The sequence below is a fragment of the Herpailurus yagouaroundi genome, unplaced genomic scaffold, assembly GCF_014898765.1.
Source record: "Herpailurus yagouaroundi ecotype Mexico unplaced genomic scaffold, PumYag 29, whole genome shotgun sequence".
NCBI lineage: Eukaryota > Metazoa > Chordata > Mammalia > Carnivora > Felidae > Herpailurus > Herpailurus yagouaroundi.
This window is the reverse complement of record NW_024412377.1, coordinates 106,887,482-106,907,779: the sequence shown is the minus strand read 5'-3', so window position 1 is coordinate 106,907,779 and position 20,298 is coordinate 106,887,482. Positions and strand designations below refer to the sequence as shown.

At 35.0% G+C, this 20,298-nt stretch overlaps 1 protein-coding gene across 4 annotated transcripts in view; it reads left to right on the top strand.

The window, feature by feature from the left end:
- The window catches only part of SREK1 (splicing regulatory glutamic acid and lysine rich protein 1), a 49,114-nt gene that overhangs the window by 9,204 nt on the left and 19,612 nt on the right, over positions 1 to 20,298 (top strand). For 2 of the 4 annotated variants that reach the window (XM_040451824.1, XM_040451817.1), the window contains exons 2-9: positions 211 to 344; positions 5,891 to 6,006; positions 11,399 to 11,563; positions 11,705 to 11,883; positions 13,087 to 13,217; positions 14,096 to 14,210; positions 19,029 to 19,148; positions 19,521 to 19,889. In XM_040451824.1, the coding sequence (XP_040307758.1) occupies positions 211 to 344; positions 5,891 to 6,006; positions 11,399 to 11,563; positions 11,705 to 11,883; positions 13,087 to 13,217; positions 14,096 to 14,210; positions 19,029 to 19,148; positions 19,521 to 19,889 (1,329 nt within the window). The other 2 variants (XM_040451835.1, XM_040451846.1) reach the window with 2 other exon arrangements.

The window sequence follows — 20,298 nt, the reverse complement described above, 5'->3', positions numbered from 1 at the left end:
ATTTGAATAAAAACTTTAAAAAGGCAAAGTTTTCATGTCTTAATGAAGACATTAATGAAAGACATTTTCATGTCTTAATGATTCTTAGCAGTCAAAATTCTTGTCTTGATTATGTAAGACTGTGTAAAGATCTGAGAAGAAATTTCAAATGAAAATGATAAAATCAGCCAAATGTTTATTAGTCCAATTGTTTTTCTTTTTATTTTGCAGCAACACACCTCTTGCTTTTTCTTCCAAAGTATGTTATGTTAAGTTTCGTGACCCATCAAGTGTTGGCGTGGCCCAGCATCTAACTAACACGGTTTTTATTGACAGAGCTCTGATAGTTGTACCTTGTGCAGAAGGTTGGTATCTTATGTGTTTTTTTTCTATTATTGTAATCTCTGTCCTGTGTGTTACTACCTTTGGCTTTCCTAGAAATTGGTAGGTAGATAGTACTCTGTTGTGTGTGTGTGTGTGTGTGTGTGTGTGTGTGTATGAATGAAATTTGGAGAAGGAAATAATTTTTACCTAATAATAAAATATATTAAAGGGTTGACTTATTACTTCTATATGCTTGAGATTTAATAGCCAAACATTTAAAAATTTCATGAATTACTTGGCTTCTCTGGTTTGCATTTGTTTTTTGTAGTTAATTTGCAAGTTGTAAACGAAGCTTTCTGAAATTAAAATATTAGGGTGGTAGGGGAAATTATTTTTAATATGTAAATAAGTGAGCATTTGCCCCTATATATACAATATTAATTGTATTACATAAATAAAAGCTATGCATTTTGCCAAATTGGGGATAAATGGTATTTGTAAGAAAAATATTCATAATTTAATCTCTGACGTATCCTCGTAAGGTAATTCACCTTGTTGCTGGGACCATTATTTTATATTCAGTGTGACTGCTGTGCAACTGAAATTTATGTTTTTATTTTAATGGCTAGCTTTTCTTGGAGGGTAGGTTGGGTAATTGAAGAAAAATAATGGAAAGTAATTTTCCAAGGCCTCCATCAAGGAAATAGATGTTGAAGATGGGAACAAGGCCAAAGCCTTACAGAGCTAATTATTACTAATACTTATTTTTTAGTAACTTCTATTTACAGAGTCATTCACATATAATAGGCTGTGCTGAATTTGACAGTTCTAGTGTGTGATTAACTTTTATTCAGAGTACAGATTATGGCATGTGTACATGGATTTTAGAATAGGTTATTATAATTTAAATGTCTTTAAAACTTGTTTTCACTAGCGGATGGTAAATGTTTTACAACATAAAAAATTTACCTGGAACAATTTAATGAATTTTCATGTCATGTTTTAAAAACGTCTTTTAGAAACCAGGTTAATATTAAAATAACCTAGTATATGGTGAACATTGCTGTGCTTCGAAAGTTTTATACTTATTTCAGAATGCCTATTCTGGGATGTCAGAAACATTATAGTTAGATACAGTGAGCTCCATTCTGTTGGTTTTGAAGTCCCAGAATAGCACATTCTGTATTTTTTTTCAGATAAATTTGAAAGTCTTTTCCCATGCCTGGGGGTTAGAATGGAGTAGGGGGAATAAAATGGGTTAAAGGTAATTATTTGTTGAATCCCCATCCTTACCTGTTGATCTGTAAGTGGACCGTGAGCCCACAGTTGGAGAGCAAGGTGAGAAAGCTGGTAATGGTTTAGTTGTGCATATCAAGTTCCTATCAGTTTCATGCCAGGTAAACTGCACAGGAAAAAAGAAATTACTATATTAATTGGGAATATTAATCATATCTGAAAATTATGCCATCACCAGCACAGGACCTTGTATTATGTTAGCTCATTACTGAATTGGAAGGAAGAATACTTACCAGTGTTGCTTCGTTGGAACCTTGCTATATTCCATTGATTTTTTTCATCTATTTGAGAAGCCCAGACCATTATTTGTCATAAGTTTTCAAGGTTATGGGTGTGTAAGAGGTTCCCTTTTTTGTTTGTTTTGCTTAATAAAGATTAATAAATGCAAATTTATTATAATAGCCCTTGGAGTATTACTAGTGTTGCCATTTTGAGACCATTTCACTGGTTTTGAACATGAAAGTTTAGTTGTATTTTAGAGCACTGACTGATAAAATAATTGGTATTAGAGAAGCATTCAGATACACATTTTTCACTAGTTTAACTAAATACCACAGAATGACTTTATAGAAACTGAACTATGTTACAGTGAGCTGTCAAAGATCTGATTATGTGCTGCAAGCAAAGTTATGATGTATTGTTATACTAAAAGAGTAGCAAAGTGAGTTTGAAGTAAACCAAAGTGAAGAGTTCCCGTGGAGTAAGTTCTCTTAGAGGAGATGGGTGCTGTAAACATTCTTGTGTTCACTTTACTGACTGCATTCTTTCTTTGATGTTACAGAAACAGCATTATGAAAGAAATGAGAAAACCATAGAAACAGTTTTAAGAAAATTTTTTCAGTTTCTTTCAATTTGCTGTTTTTGTAATGCAGACAGTTTTGTAACAAGCTCCTAAAGCTGTATAAGTAATGTTTGGTGTGTAAGTTTCATACAGAGTAAGCATTAACTATTGTTAATGAAACATGCCATTTCAAAATAAAATATACTTTCATTATACTTGTCCAGATATGACCTTTTTGTTGTTGCGTGCATCTCAGATTTCTTTTTTATAAATGTTAACACTTAGAAAAAGATAAGGTCAAACATAACAAGGGTGTCAAGCCTAATCATCAGTCGTAACTTTATGTCCACATTTTCTGGTAGATGGATTTTGACTATTAATTTGGTTTTGTATGTTTTCTCTATGTGATATTTGTGCATTATTAGATGACTAGACTGGCCAAGGCAGACCTGTTACACTTGCCTGAGTTAGGCATTGTTTGCCATGCCACTAAACCTGCCGTCAAGTGAAACCTTCATTGGGGAAATGAGATCGGAGTCTGAACCGCAGAAGATGGACGCCCTGTCTCTGTTTTTTATTGTTTTACTTTAATTTCATTTCTTTTTCTTTATTTTGTCCCTTTTTTTTGTTTTTGTTTTTGTTTTTGTTTTTGTTTTGTTAAATCTCTTTCACTTTAACTTGTGAGCTGGTTTTCCAGTTCTTTGTAAATGGTATTCCATTAAGGGTTCATAACATTGCTTTGCAGATTATATTGGGAGATGATTAGCAGAGCTCAAGCTTACGATAAAGTAAATTTTCATAGTAAACTAGGATACAGTGTTGTGAAGCTCAGTGAGTCTTAATTGGTATTATAGACTGCACAGGTACATTTTGTTCTCAAAACACTAAAACACTGGTAGAATTGTTAGGAACATTTTGTGATCTCATTGCAACATTTTTGCAGTTTTTCTCCCAAATCTACATCTTTCATAAAAACCAACTGATAGTTTTTAATTTTCATCCTTCCCTGTAGAATTTTAAGCATACAAAATCCTCAAGGAAAATAAGTAAATTTCTTAGAAAATAACTTACTTCCTTGACTTATGAAGACTTTTACTTGCCTGCATGGGGAATGGATATTTGAGAAGCTTGAAAACTTACTTTCATGTATGTTTCTCTGCTTGAATTTTTTGAAAAATTTTCAGATGTTACCAGCTTCTAAATGGAATCTGAGGATTAGGATTAGTACTTAATTTTAATACCATGAGAGCTTTTTTTCCTCTCAGTTGTTTTTGAGGAGTATAGTTTGGGAAAAATGCTAAATGCTTGTTTGCTTTATACTTTGATATACTCTGATAGTATTTGGAAGGTAATTTTGATAGAATTCTGTCTTGGAAGTTAAGCAATGGGACTTTTTTCTTAAAGGATCTTTAATGGTAATTAGAATTAAAACATGTGCCTACCTATGGTTAGACTTAATATTTATAATAGTTTATTACTACTGTGATAGGCAGTGAGGGTCAGACAACCTATTGATAAGTGAGTCTTTGTAATATTAAGTATTCAACTTTTAGCCTGTGTTGAATACGTTGTGTAGTTTTACTACACTGTCTTATAGACACTTATGCTTATTTAATTGACAAGTAATTCTAAATTGGGAACATTAACAGATTGAAACTGTTTGTTTTTTGGGTGCACACATTAGGGTAATGAAGCATAAGATTTACACTGTGGAACCTCAATTGATTTATCAAGATGTGTTCAGGTTTTATAAGCATTTGAAAAATAATACGTAAAACGGGTCCGGTAGTAATATAAATAGCTTAGTATATATGTGGGTATACAGATACGTGTATTAATACCAATAACATAAAATAAATTCTTGTTATTTCATGTCTTCAGTAAGGCCTACCTACATTTTATTTATATTTATGCATGTTTAAAAAATTCTTTGCTTGTGCAGAATTTACATGAAATAAAAAGATAACTGTTTTTGAAATTAGTACATTAATGGAGACTTAGATGTTGCAAAATTTAGGGAAAAGGCGTTTGTTAAAGCTAATCAAATGTAATTTTTCTGTTATAACAAAGGTGTAACCATTATTTAAAGCAAAATTTAAAAGCTGTCTTGAATTCCATCCATGTTTAGAGGTATATGCAGATAATATTGTTTAGAGATTTATCCTGCACATCTGGTTGTTTTAAATAGAATTTCTTCCTCTAAAATCCAGCATGGTGCTTTTGAAACGTACTCCATATGCTATTTCCAATTTAGTGTGACTTTGTACGCTGTGTTTTAAATTATTTTTGAAGACTCCATAATGGAAGTGTATAGCCAACTACCACATAATTATAAGTAGTTCTTCTAAAATCGGTATCTGTAGTCAACTTTTTAAGAACTATTTTAGTGGGGGCGGTAAGAGAGAGAGGACACAATGGGAAAACGTGTGAAAGTTGCAGTTCTTATCAAAATTAATTGGTTAGATTTTAATAGTTAAATACAGCAAATTGAACTTATTTTTAGAGTAGATTTTTCGTTAATTGTAGGGATTTTTTTTTAGTGTCTAAGAATATTTTAGTGTTTTTGTCGTTATTTTTATTAGGCAGTTAAGATACTTACAAGCAAGACATTTAGGCATTAACCACCCCTCTTCAGACAAGGATACATAAATTGGTTCTAAAAGTCAGGAGTTTAAGAAGTTTCCTGAGACTAGGGAACTTTTATTGTTAGGAATTCTCAAAAATTTTAAGTTTCCCAAGGCATATTCTTTGAAATTGGATTCTTTTAGGCGTCTCTGACCTAGTTGGTGAGATGTCTTCTTAACTGGATGGGTGTAGGCTTCCTTTTAAATTGAAGCTGATTGCTTGCAGTAGGCTTTTGTTTTTTTCTGTCTACTTGAAAGTGAATGGAATTTATTGGGAGGTTATTAAAATTGTTTGCATCACCAGTAGGTAGGTTTAGTAACCAGGATAGGGGCACCCATTAAGGAACAAATTTCAATTCGCACATATTTGTTTTTCCTTTTCTTTTTTTTGACTAATTTGGTTATTTGCCATTTCTGGGGATTAAACTTTAAAAAATGTTCTTCTTTTCTGTATCTGATGTTCTGTGTGCTATTAGTGATGCAGCCAACACGAACGGTTGTCATGTGTAACACAACTTTCGATCACCGCGAAAACACCGTCCTGGGAAAGCGTCCATGCTTGATATCGTTTGGTTCATGAACATTAAGTTTCCAGTACAGGTGACCCATAGCTCAAAGTGTTAAATAATTGTCTACATTATTCAATTTTTAAAATAATATTCCATTATTGAGATTGTTAGTCTTTGAAGTTTTGCTCACTTTTATTTTTCCTAGTAGAGCAGGATAAAAGGAAAGACTTAAGTTCTTATTTATTTCTTTATACAGATCTGATAGATAGATTCATTTATTATTATTATTTTTTAAGTGCAAGGGTAATTGTAAAATCATAGTGTAAAGTTTGTGTGGTGTTTCTGCTTTCCATAATGTTTGGAACTTGCCTCTGCAGGTAAAATTCCAGAGGAATCCAAAGCTCTCTCTTTATTGGCTCCTGCTCCAACCATGACAAGTCTCATGCCTGGTGCAGGCTTGCTTCCCATTCCGACCCCAAATCCCTTGACTACAGTAAGTATTACACACCCTTTTTTGAAACGGATTTATGTTTACTTGTGTAATTAGCTGAATAAAGAGCTTAGAAAATTATTTCTGTTTAAAATTTTTTTTTAAATGAAAAGGATTCACAATGTCTACTTAAAATAATTCGCTGCGCGCCCGCCCCCGTTATCACTGACAGTTTAAACTGACTTTCGGAATTACTTCTGAAGTAATTGGCATTCATTTAAATTTGAGAACTAAAATAGATTATTCATTAGAAAATCAGTTATTGACACTTAGCATTTTAGATCACATGGGGAATTGGGAAATCTAGGTAACTGTATTCCCCATTTCATGAAGACTAAATCTATTAAAGTAAAATAAAATGACCCATAGCTTTGTAACAGGAAAAAAACCTCTGAGAAATATTTGTCTGATATTGAGAAAATGTAACAAGATAAAAACATGGCAGAAATATTTTTTTCATTAACTGTGTACAATTAAATAGGAATTTATTACTGTTTTTGTAATTTCTAGGAAGGGTTAAAAAAGATTTTGCTGCTACTGGGCTCTTGGCTTTTTGTTTTTGTTGTTGTTTTTAGAGTGAGAGAACATGTGCATGAGGGTGGGAGACAGTGCAGAGGGCGAGAGAGAGAAAGTTTCCAGAAGGCTCCATGCTCAGCACAGGGCTTGATTCCACTACCCTGGGATCGTGACCTAAGCCCAAATCAAGGCTCAGTTCCTCAACCAACTGAACCACCCAGGTGCTCCTGGGCTCTTGGTTTTTATGTAAAAGATTCCAGTCATATTTAATTTAAAGAGGGGTCATTTTTCTTCAAAAATTAATGGAAGCCAAAACACAAAATTCACCTTAATTGCAAGTTGTATCTTAGCTTTGTGGTTTTAGATTATTAGGGGATGAACTAATACTAGCTTTATGGTAGTAATTTTTTTTAAATACTTCTTTTCTTTCTTATTTTTAAAAATTTTGAGTAATCACTTCACCCAGCCTGGGGCTTGAACTCACAACCCAGAGATCAAGAGTTGCATGCTCCACCAACTGAACTACAAACCGCCCCCCCCCCCCCCCTCTTTTTAAAGTAAGCTCTGCCCCTGTTGTGCTTGAACTCATGACGTGGAGATCAAGGGTAGCAGGCTCTACTGACTGTATCAGCTAGGTGTCCTGGGATGGTAGTTTGTTTAATCAGGTTATAAAAGTGGTCTTTGAAACTTTGAAATGCACAATTTTAGTTCTTGTTTGCATAAGATTGTTCTGCTGGAGACCTGCATTGTGATCCGTGGTGGGAAAATGCTTTTTTTAAAAAAAAAAATGTTTGTTTATTTTTGAGAGAGAGAGAGACAGAGCATGAGCAGGGGAGGGGCATAGAGAGAGGGAGACACAGAATCCGAAGCAGGCTCCAGGCTCTGAGCTGTCAGCACAGAGCCTGACGCGGGGCTCAAACCCACACACTATGAGATCATGATCTGAGCCAGTCAGATGCTTAACTGTCTGAGCCACCCAGACGCCCGGGAAAATGCTTTTTTTTTTTTTTTTTAAATTTTTTTTTTACAACAATTATTCATTTTTGAGAGACAGAGAGAAACAGAGCATGAGTGGGGAAGGGGCAGAGAGAGAAGGAGACACAGAATCTGAAGCAAGCTCCAGGTTCTGAGCTGTCAGCACAGAGCCCGATGCGGGGCTCTAACTCACGAACTGCGAGATCATGACGTGAGCTGAGGTCAGACGCTCAACCAACTGAGCCACCCAGGCGCCCCCTGGGAAAATGCTTTTTAATAGAACATCTGATCATTTGAGTTGGGCTTTTTAGAAATTTTCTAGAAAATTTTAATTTGGTTATTTTGTGGTATATTTTACCATATCAATTTCTGGATCATTACCTTTTTCTCAGACAATATTGTGTTCTTATCTTGAAAATTCTTAGGGTTTATTTAGCAATAGCCTAAAGTTTTTATTTAATTTGTTGCCTTGAGAGGAAATGGTTTTCTCTTATTTCAGCTGTAGATATCTATTACGTTGAAATTTAATTTATGAAGAACATACTGAGTTAGAAAACAGGGAAGTGGCCCATTATGACTTGGTGCTTGCTTACCTCGCTGACTTTTTTTTCTACCTGTTTTCCTGGCTTACTTTGTATTGGCCATATTGGTTTTGTTGTTTCTTGGACGTTACAAGCATATTTTTGCCTTAGGACTTTTGTACTTTTGTATTCATCTCTGCCTAGAATATTTCGTCTTCAGGGAGACTATAGTTTCTATGTCAGAAAGCAAAAGTGTTACATCAGGAACCTAGATCATCTTTACCCCATCAAAGACCAAAAGGGTAAATACTTCGGTTTCTTAGACCAGACCTGGAAAGTAGACTAATAAAAAGAAGGGTAATTTTATTGTTACAGAGCATCCACATTCAACAGAACTTTCTGCTGTGCTGGAAATGCCTGTGTCTGTACTATTGAGTGTGGTAGCCACTAGTAATATGGGGCTGTTGAGCACTTGAATCGTGGCTCTTGTGGCTGAGGCTCTGAATTTTAATTAAAATTCAAACAGCTGTGTGTGATTAGTGACAACCCTATTAAATAGCATAGGTATATGCAGAATGGTATAGTAAAAAGAGACAGAAAAAAGTTCCTAAAGAACTGAATGATCTTTAAATTTGAGAAACAAAGGGGTTGGATTAGATGCTTTGGAAAAGCCCATTCCAAGTATAGTGTCCCAGTGGAGAAAATTTGCAGATCAAAGAGATTTACAACTGGAAAGGCCTGTTTAATGCTTTAAATCCATGCAAAACTAATAAATAATAAGACCCATATTTGTTATTTAACTTAATGGGATGTAGTAATTCTTTTGCACAGTAAAATTTAATGTTATGCTCAAACATCTTTGTACCTTATACAATAGAAGACAAGGGGTGAGGGGAAAAAAGGAGTGTCTCAGTACAGAAGCCAACATGGAGAAAAACTAGGCTCAGGTGGTGGTAGTCTTGATTCATAGAGATCACTCACTCACTCTGAACTAAGATATTTTATACAACTTTATGATAACTTGAAATGGTAATGCTGAGCAACAAATCTAACATCTGCTAGCAAGATACCACAGATTATAGTATGTGCTATGAAGAACAAAACAGTGATGTTGTAGAGAGTAAATGAAGCTTTATATAAAGTCAGGGAAAGCCTCTTAGAGGGGATCGGTGACATGATGCCTGAAGGATTTGACTGGCAGAAGCTGGGAGAAGAGTGTTTTGGCAGAAGGAATGCCAAATGAAATGCATCAGGTGGGAAAAACTTGTGTTTTCAATGAATAAATAGAATGGCAGTCCGTATAGCTGAAGCTTTGTAAATGGGGGTGGTGGAAGTATGTGTTGTGAGATTTTGGAGAGGGAGATAGGGTACTGATTATAGGGCTTTTTGGCCATGGAAAGGAGTTTGAATTTTATTCTAAAGGTAATTAGAAGCCATTGATTAGTTTTAAGCAGGGTAAGACATGACTTTGGCATGTTTTAAGAAGATGATACACAGGCCACTTGACAATTGTAAGTGATAATTGTTTCATCAACTTACATTTTCACCTTTAGGAAGTCTTGTTCTTTGGTATTTGCTTAATCTTAGTTTGTAATAATATACAGTCAGTGCTCAAAATTTTCTTAAATTGCATAAATGGAAAGTTGTAGTGTTTTTTTCCCCCTTGAAATGTCTTTGCATTTTTCTGCAGAATTTTCCATTTTCAAATTTTGAGATACTTTCTTTTCTAATTTAAGTTCACATTAAAAACATGTTCCTTGGGGCACCTGGGTGGCTCAGTTGATTAAGTGTACTGCTCTTCGTTTCGGCTCAGGTATGATCCTGCAGCTTCGTGTGTTCAGGCCCAATATTGGGCTCTGTGCTGGCAACATGGAGCCTGCTTGGGATTCTCTCTCTCTGCCCCTCCCCCATTCACGGTGTCTCTGTATCTCAAATAAATTTTAAAAAAGTTCCTTAATGCTTGAACTAAAAACTGAATTTAATTATGTTACGAAAGATCATCCAAAGGTTTTTTTCTGTTCCTACCAGAGTATAAGTAAGTTTAATATTTTCGATTTCTTTTCTTAGGTAAACTTTGTACCTGTTTTAGTTTTAGTCTGTATATAGTGGTTCCCTGCCTTTACCACTTGGTAGCTCAATAGCTTTGGGAAAATCATTAACTTCTGTAAGTCCTTTTCTTTATGAAATTGGCATAATATTCATATCTATCTTCTAGGGTTAGCAAAAGTTAGGAGCCATGATTATTAACTATTAAGAACTTAGTCACTGTTGCTGAATGCCCAGGATACACTTGATTCTCACTATTTGTGAATTCTGTGCTTGTGAATTCACCAACTAGCTAAAATATGTTTGAAACCTCAAAATCAGTACATGGCGGTACTTTCTGGTCATTTCTTGACCCACAGAATGATGAATAATTTGAATTGCTTGATATGTTCATTTTCAGCTAAGTTCAGACAGCAGTACCCTGCCTTCTTGTCTTACCTGTAATGCTGTAATATTTTTTGTGTATTTTTTTTGCTGATTTTGCTTTTTAAGCTAGTACCCAAGTATTGAAGTGCTGTCTCATGTTCCTGAGGGGCTGGAAGACTGTGATGGGCCTTACGGAGAAAACCCAGGGGTTAGATAAGGTTCATTTGAAGCACTGGTTGATAGTGCTTCTGGCTGTGAGTTCAATGTTAATGAATCAGCATTATATATTACATTAGGTGTCTTTAACTAGAAACACATAAAACAAGATAATGCAGTTATTGGTGATGAAACTGTGACCAGAAGCTTTCGGGAACCTAGCCCTGTATTTTCCCTAGGAGTAATAACATATTCAATAATCCAGTTCATGGCAACTTCATAGTACGTAACTACTGTGAAAATGAGAATTGACTGTTCATTTTTAGTTTCAAGTTTGAAAGTATTTAAAATACCCAGATAAGAATTATGTTGTATTTCTGGGGTGTTTCGGTGGCTCAGTCAGTTAAGTGTCTGGCTTTGGCTCAGGTCATGATCTTGTGGTTAATGAGTTCGAGCCCCACGTCAGGCTCTGTACCCACAGCTCAGAGCCTAGAACCTGCTTTGGAGTGTGTGTCTCCCTCTCTCTCTCTCTGCCTTTCCCTGATTGCAATCTCTCTCTCTCTCTCTCTCAAAAATAAATAAACATTAAAGACATTTTTATGTCTTAAAAAAAAAGAATCAGGTTACATGTCTCATTGTACATAGAACTTCTGTGACCTCACTTTCAATAATTTAGACACACACCTGGACACCTAGTCACTTTCCATTCTTGTTGAGTTGATTGTTGCTTTTTAAGATTAAAGAGTGGTAATGTTTGATGCTAATAGAAAATATGTGGTTTTTTTTTGTTTGTTTGTTTGTTTGTTTTTTTGTAGTTGGGTGTTTCCCTTAGCAGTTTGGGAGCTATACCAGCAGCAGCACTAGACCCCAACATTGCAACACTTGGAGAGATACCACAGCCACCGCTTATGGGAAATGTGGATCCTTCCAAAATTGATGAAATTAGGAGAACAGTCTACGTTGGCAATTTGAATTCCCAGGTAACTAATTTAAGAAAAAAGTGAGTGGTAGGACCTCTTAATCTTTTCCCATTCTTAAAAGTCCTATCGATTGATAAAATAATATTTACCTAATTTTTAAAAAAGAGTATACTTTATTAAAGCGTGACTTTATTTCTTCAGACAACGACAGCTGATCAACTTCTTGAATTTTTTAAACAAGTTGGAGAAGTGAAGTTTGTGCGGATGGCAGGTGATGAGACTCAGCCAACTCGGTTTGCTTTTGTGGAATTTGCAGACCAAAATTCTGTACCAAGGGCCCTTGCTTTTAATGGAGTTATGTTTGGAGACAGGCCACTGAAGTAAGAAACCCTAAACAAAGAAATTTTAATGATTTTGGAAAAACTTAAAGTATTGCTGATATAATTAAGGCCTTTTTTTTTCTTTTTAATAGTAATTGGCAATTTGTGGAAAGGAAGACTTTGTGTTAAGTATAAATGAAATACATGGGTTACTTACCATTTTAGTCTTTAAAGTTATATTTCACAATGTCTTATTTTCTATTTTATAAGATCTGATTTGATGTTAACATTATATGCTTTGTGTAATGATTGTAGGTCTTTTTCTATAAGCTATAAGATTGGTTTTGCTTTATAACTACTAGACTTACAGATGATTTAACATAGAGTTGAACTTAGAGTAATACAGTAATGAGAATTTTGGTAAGTCCAAGATCCCAGGAAGAAAATAGTATTAAATATTTAGAAATGCTTTAAATCATACATTTTGAATTTTAATATTTTCTGATATTCTTGTTTGCAAAATGAAAAATTGGTGTAGACTTTACATGTTCAAGACCAGAAATTCTATTTCATGCAGATTATTGAGGCAGCAGTTTTATCTGAACTTCGTAGGTAATTGCATTAGTTATACAGCTTGATCACGATTCAGGTATGAAAGGATAAAAATCTCTTTCTAGTGAATGCTTGTCTTCTCAATGTGAAAGGGGTAAAGCGAGACTCACCAAATTCATTTATGTGCATCAGAGAAACCACTGTAACCTGCTAGGGAAGAGTTTTATCAGGTGCTTCCCACGTTCAAAGTTATAGCTGACTCACCCATGGTTCACAGTTGATTAAAATTGTGCACATAATACACAGCTTCCCCTTCAACCTCCTGGGGTGCAGAGCTATCAACAAAATCTTGTAAGACAAGAAATGATTCATTTTAATATTGGTGTTAGCGTTTTAATTTATTATAATTCTAAGTTGTGTGGAAAAGCACTTGTCCTGGTATATTGAAGTTGTTAAAGAAATCAACTAGGGTTCAGTTTTTCCTTCTTTTTTTCCTTGCTTTTGACTTTGTTAGCAAGAGGTAAGGATGGGTGATAACGAGAAGAATTATGGTTTTGATGTTGGTTTTGGTTATTCTGTATTTAGCTGTATTGTTCTTAGTGTGCTTTCAAGCTGTCCTCACATATGTAAATCTTTGTATCATGTAAACATTTGTTTTATGTTTTGTAAAATATGGTGTGTATTTGTGATATGCTAATATTTTTAATTTAGAATTAATCACTCCAACAATGCAATAGTAAAACCCCCTGAGATGACACCTCAGGCTGCAGCTAAGGAGTTAGAAGAAGTAATGAAGCGAGTGCGAGAGGCTCAGTCATTTATCTCAGCAGCCATTGAACCAGGTAAGGCAATAGTGTTGTTACATAGGTCACACTTTAAGATCAGAGAATCGTAGAACTGGAAGGAATTTTAGAAATTATCTTGGTTAGTCCCTTCATTTTACAAGAAGACTGAAACTCGAGAAAGAGTAAGTGACTTACTAGTGTCTAAGGTCAAAGAACTGCTTAGCCCAAATATGTTTTCCCTTGATACTGAATTTTAAGGCACATTAGCTTGAGTTAATCAGTTCTTTATATTTTCATAGCACAGTTAGTGCTCAAAACTGATTTGCTTAAAGCAAGGTATAAATGTTATTATGAAGCTAAAAACAAGAACAGATATACTTAAAATGTTCTAATTGAGAAGATTCACTTTCCTTCAAAGTTTTAATTTTAAAAATAGGAAAGAGAACCCATGATTCAGAAAAAATACAGGGACTGTTTTAGCAAGATAAAAAGGAACACCTACTGAGACTTTATGTTGCTTTTACTAAAAGTTAAAAATCCAAGCAAAAATGTGTAGGTGGTTTGCAGTTGAGCACATTTTCTAAATTAGCACTCAGAATTTAAGCTTCACTCTAGCAAAATAAATGGAGAGAAGATTTACAGTCACTGTCCTAGGAATTACAGACATGTTATAATCGTACGTTATGGCAGCAACAAAATACTACGAACAGCTGTTTATAATCATCTGGTTTATATGTACTGCTGCAGGGTGGCTGCACTCAACGAGTTTATGCAATGACTTTCTTGGATGTTTCTGAAGGATAATTGCACAGGAGGAGGATGTACAGAGAGTAGGCCCCTTGCACTATATGTGGTACATTCCACTTGTGCCTGATTATTAACTGGGATCTTTAATTGTTCTGAGCTTACACTGCAAAGTGGTTTTTTCCTCCCAGAGTCTGGAAAGAGCAATGAAAGAAAAGGCGGTCGATCTCGTTCCCACACTCGCTCAAAATCCAGGTCTAGTTCAAAATCCCATTCTAGACGAAAAAGATCACAGTCAAAACACAGGTGAGAATTTCTGCTATCATCTTCTAAAGTTTTGTTGTCTTGTATTTAAAATAGTTAAGATTTTCTGATTTTTCTTTAAATATCAGAATTTAGAAACTTCAGCGGAGTTCAGGAATTATGGTTACCATTAAATGTTGCTTTAATTATAATACTGTAGTTAAGAATGAAATTTTATCTAATCACTGTATAATTTTTATGATCTCAACTAATTTTCAGTTTTAGAAGTTGGTTTTCTTTTGTAAGGTGCTCTAATCTTGAATTTTCTACGACTAAACCAGCCTTCATACAGAATCAGCAGAAACTTTTCATTCTTTTTATTGAGAAAAGGGAACTCCACCCAACCCCCTGTCTTCTCAAGGCTTGGGGTATAGAACTTCAGATCTTGGTTTCCAGTAGTTACCTATCTCTAGTCCCATGCGTCAAATGGGGTGCTTCACATCTTTGGTAACATTGATGGTAAGAGCCTTCTGCACCCACTTTGGGAGCTGAAACACAGGAGTAACTTGGCAGCTGTAGCTCCAGCTGTTATACTTCAACTCTGTTTCTTTTCTATTTATCTTTTTGTTTTTGTTGTTTCTTTATTTTGAGAGAGAGAATGCGTGCATGTGAGTAGGGAGGCATAGAGAGAAAGAAGAATCCCAAGCAGGCCCTGCGATGTCAGTGGGTATCGCAAAGAGTGGTTTGATCTCACAACCGTGAGATCATGACCTGAGCCAAAATCAAGGGTTGGATGTTTAACTGACTGAGCCACCCAGCTGTCCGTATTTATCTTACTTTTGAGTACAATTCTATCCTTTTAATTTTCTTTATTAAAAAAAATTCTGTTTCTTTGTATTTAGTCCAGAGTGGACCTCAGAATGTAAACTTGTGATAGCACCTTGATTGGAAGTACCCTAAAGAATCGTGGCTAAAGTGATAACTTCTATTGTCTTCTTTAAGATACGGAGGGAGGTGATATTGAAATGTGAAATTGTATATAATGGATCCTAATTACGTGTTATATATGCGTGCATGCTGCAGTCTAAAGAGAAGGGGTAAAGGAAGGTGTGTGTGTGTCTGTGCTGGGTGTGTGGTGGTATTAGAGGAGGAGGAGGGCTCGAGGGGAGGGAAAAAAGGAAACCAATATGTGGTATGTTGAACCTCATTAGCAAGCTCAGTTTAGTCTGTTTTTCTACGATACCAAGGAAATTAAAGCAATGAAATGGAAAAAAAAATATGATGTTCTTTGTTTGACTCTAGTGAACTATTTATTCTTCTAGCTATTTACTCGTATATACTTTTCTGTTACTAGTTTGTAAAATCTTGTTGGGGATATGGTTTTACTGTTTCCCTTCAAGGCCTTCCAGCAAGGCAAGTTCAGATCCAAGTGAAGGAAGTTGTGTCACGTACAAGAAACAAGGTAGTGCCACAGGAGCCAGAGTTGGAGAAGGAAAGTGGTACAGAAACAGTGGTACTAGGTTGTGGATATTTCTGCAGGTTGACAGGCTGTGATGAAGGTAAAGGAGTTACAGGAAATACAGAATTGAGCTGAAGAGTAATTACTTTTTTTCTGAAGAAAAAAAGAGACCCGAGACCTGAATCTCATTTTGTGTTGATGACAAGAGGTGTGCTCCAAGTCTGATACCTTCATGGTTTTCTAAGGTTGGAAAAAAGCAAAACTTGATTAACATTTGTTTCTTTGATGAGGTCTGTAAATTCAGATTTATCTGTTGGAGTATATTATTTAATTCTGTTTTAAGGTGCTTGGTCTTATTTTAGGTTAGGTATATTTGGATATTTTCCCTTTCCAAGGGTTAGTGGGAGAAGGATTATTCAGTCTAAAATGAAATTTATGAAATAAATATTTAAAGTAATTTGTTAATTGTTCTTAATTCGTGAGAATGCTTTCCTGTAGGTCTGACTACATAGCAATAGAAATTGCTTGGGTTTTTTTTTTTTTTGTATTTTTTTAAATGGTTGTTTATTTTTGAGAGAGAGAGAGTGGGGGAGGGGCAGAGAGAGAGGGAGACACAGAATTTGAAGCAGACTCCAGGCTCTGAGCTGTCAGCACAGAGCCCAATGTGGGGCTTGAACTCAGGAGCTGTGAGATCGTGACCTGAGCCAAAGTCGGATGCTTAACCTACTCAGCCACCCTGAATTACTGGGTAATTTCAGGTGTTCCAGAAATTGCTTGTTCTTGACATTTACATGCGCGCGCACACACACATATATGTATATATATACATATATATATATATATATATATATATATACCTACCACTCACATAGATTTATTTTATAAATTTGTACTATTTTTATATATGTAGAACCACATGTGACCTTTACTGAGCTCATAGAGAAATACAAAAGAAGATAGGTTTTTTTTAAGGGGACAAAAAAAATCCCTTACTCAGAAACATTTGACTTATGGATCGTGATATGGAGGAACCTACTCCTGTTACCACTTCCCTGGTAGGGGAGGAGGGGGATGGTAGGCATTTCTTGTCTTCCCCTCCCCTGCTAGTTGGATTTGATACCAACCTCAGCTCTGGCTCTCCCCCACTAAACTTAATAGCAGGAGTGTAAGTTTAGAATCCTTTGCTTTTGAAGGCCTACCCTCTTCCACTTTCTCAGCATCCTCAGATGCTTCTAGAGCCCTCCTTCTAGGCCCAACACCCCTGCGCCCCCATCCTTTCCCTGTTCCTTCCCCTTTTATAGTAGGAGGTAGGAAGGAGTTTCTTGTCACTTTGACCTTCATGAGTAACCTTGACAGACCAGCATGGGAACTCTTAAGACATTTTATAGTATTTTAATGGGAAACAGCGGACTTAGAGTTGAACTTTGATGAGACATAATGGTAAGTTGCCCTGTATTTGCAGTTTAATTTATAAATGCAGTTTTGTATTTTATGCTAAAATAAGATCTCCTAATGATCACTGAAGTCTTTATCTGTGGTTGGATTAGATTTGCTTTTGACTTGAAGCTTTTAGCGATCCTAATCAAAACACTTCTTGTAGGTGACTAGTGGGTGAGATAGGGACTTGAAAGTATTTAATGTCAAAATTAAAATACTACAGTAATTACTCTTGGGACTTTCAAACTCTGAGGACCATAGGGTAAGATATGAAGCCACGTGAACAGCGTTTTTTAAATTAATTTTTACTTACTAAGGCTACACTTAATTTTTTAAAAGGTGTTTCTTTGTTTAAGGTTGGAAAGCAGTGTTGGAGGAAAACAAAATTACTATGTATATTTTCAGTAAGATTAACTAGAACAGAAATGTTAAGACTTTCAATTAAGTACATAGAAGCAAAGGCCTTATGAAATATTACCATTATGTGGATTCCTATAAATGGATTAAAAAAGTTTTCAGTTTTGCCTTAATATCTAGTACTTGACTATTAGTAATAAAGATGTCTACAAACTGTGACTTACCTTCTTGTATCAAAAATGTGGTATGAAGATGAACATATAATTTTAAAGCAATATAATAGATGAGCGATTCAGTTGAGAATTAGCTATTAGAAAACAAATTTTAACTAACTGAAAAATGTGTTTAAAAAACAAGATTTGATTAATGGAAAATTGGAGATTTTTCTGGTTTTTTAGCATACCACAAACATTTAACTGTATGTATTTTATAGATCTTTGTTTTTAATTCCTGAAAACATGACTATCAAGATGAATTTTAATTGTATAAAGCATACTTGTGGAAGTTTATATGATCTCCTTGGAATATATAAAGATAGAAAGTTTTCAGTTATGTTAATTATTAATAGTGATGTTATTGAGCATTAAGGATCTTAAGCATTTACTCTGTGCCAGACTGCTAGGCAGTTTTCCGTGTATCATCTGACTCAGTCCTCATGACAGCCATAGGTGATGTAGGTATGATTTTGACTCCCAACTTTATAGATGAAGAAACTAGGCTTAGAGAGGGTAATGACTAGCCGGAGTTCTCAGAGCCAGCTAGTGTGTGGCACAGCTGTGTCAGAGCCGGATTGTTTCACTCCAAAGCTGGTGAGTCTTATCACTTTGTTATTTAAGTCGTGTGCATTCAGTTTTGTTATATTTTAATACATAGTTGCTAAGATATGACATTATGAGAAAAGTCACGTCACATAAGTAAGATTTCAGTGGGAAGAAGGGGCCTAGAGAATTTCAGAATTGGAGTAAGAGTTATTATTTTTCCTGCAAGAATTCCAGTAATAAAGGTTTCTTTTAATAGCTGTGTTTATGTAGTTATAAAATCAAGGTCTTGCGAATCCAACATTTAAATATATATAGCTTTAACTCATGAGTGATGTTTACTTTCCTGTCACATTAGCAGCATAATTAGTACTGTGCATCCTTAATACATTCTTAGTATATGTTATGACAAACCTTTCACAGCCATTTAGAGAAACCATTCAGGCATACAACCACTGTTTCTTGTCGGACTTTAACCACAAGCTGTCCTGTTCCATGTAAGTTAAGAGTTAAATTTAATTTATGCTATAAAAACTTGTTCTGTGAGAGCAGTCCTATAATAATTGGTATATAATAATTAGCAAAGGAAAGCCAAAAGCCACACTTGGATGTACCAGCTTCAGTCTGACATAGAAGAGAACTTAATTTCTTTCTCTGTCTTTGTGTTCTGGATAATGAACTATTTGGTAAAGTTGCCAATAAATAATTTATTTCAAATAATCTAAAGCATTTCATAATAGAGAATTTTAAAATACCGATAAATACTGTTGGGGTCAGTTTAAAATTTTTCTTACCTGAAAGACATCTTTAATTTTTAAAAACAAATTCTAAGAGTAAGTTTTGACATTCCAACAACTTGTTTTTCTTTAGGAGTAGATCCCATAATAGATCACGTTCAAGACAAAAAGACAGACGTAGATCTAAGAGCCCACATAAAAAGCGCTCTAAATCAAGGGAGAGACGGAAGTCACGGAGTCGTTCACGTTCACGGTGAGTTTTGGGGAAGTTAGTGTTAATTTTTTTATGGCTTCATTTGTTAAAAAATTACTCTGGTTTAGGTTTTTAATGGGGGACATGCAACATTTCTGATTGTTTTAGTAGTGATTAATATTGATTGCCATTGATTTGAGTCTAATGATCAGAATGACTCTTGAGGTTTCTAAAATACTTAATTGAGCCTGATAATTGTTTCATTTAGCAGCTTCATGTGCACCTGGGTTATATAGAAATTATTATGTAATGTATTCTAAGCTAGTATAAATTGTTTTGTGTTGATAATTGTTGAGGACAGAGAGGGAGGTCCTTTTTGGGGAGTAGAATAATTTTAGTTGTGAATTTATTTATTTATTTTTGTTTTTAAAGGGACAAGAGAAAAGACACCCGAGAAAAGATCAAGGAAAAGGAAAGAGTGAAAGAAAAAGATAGAGAAAAGGAAAGGGAAAAAGAGAGAGACAGGGAGAAGGAACGTGAAAAAGAAAAGGAACGGGGTAAAAACAAAGATAAAGACCGGGAAAAGGACCGGGATAAAGACAAGGAAAAAGACAGAGAGAGAGAGCGGGAAAAAGAGCATGAAAAGGAGCGAGACAAGGAAAAGGAAAAGGAGCAGGACAAAGAAAAGGAACGGGACAAGGACAGATCCAAAGAGATAGATGAGAAAAGAAAGAAGGATAAAAAATCCAGAACACCACCCAGAAGTTACAATGCATCAAGAAGATCTCGTAGTTCCAGCAGGTTTGATAATGCTTAAAATTTTTACTGGTGACAAATGAAAACGTAAATTATTCCATGCAAGAGAAAACAGTCCAATAATACAAGAACATTTCCTTCTAATTGCAGAGTAAACATTTCTCTCTTAGAGCATTTGCCACAGTGTTGAATCTGTGAGGAGGAAGATATGATAATCGGGCAAAATGATCTGAAAAGTTTTAACTGTTGTTTGTAATCCACTGTTTTAACCCTGGTGGTGGCAGTGGCTGCTATTGCTTATTCTCTTGGAGGATGAGGTAGCAAGGGCGAGTTTTTCTTTTCTTTTCTTTTCTTTCTCTTTCTTTCTTTCTTTCTTTCTTTCTTTCTTTCTTTCTTTCTTTCTTTCTTTCAAATAGGGAAGAATCGATCTCAGACTTCTATATTTTTTTGGAAT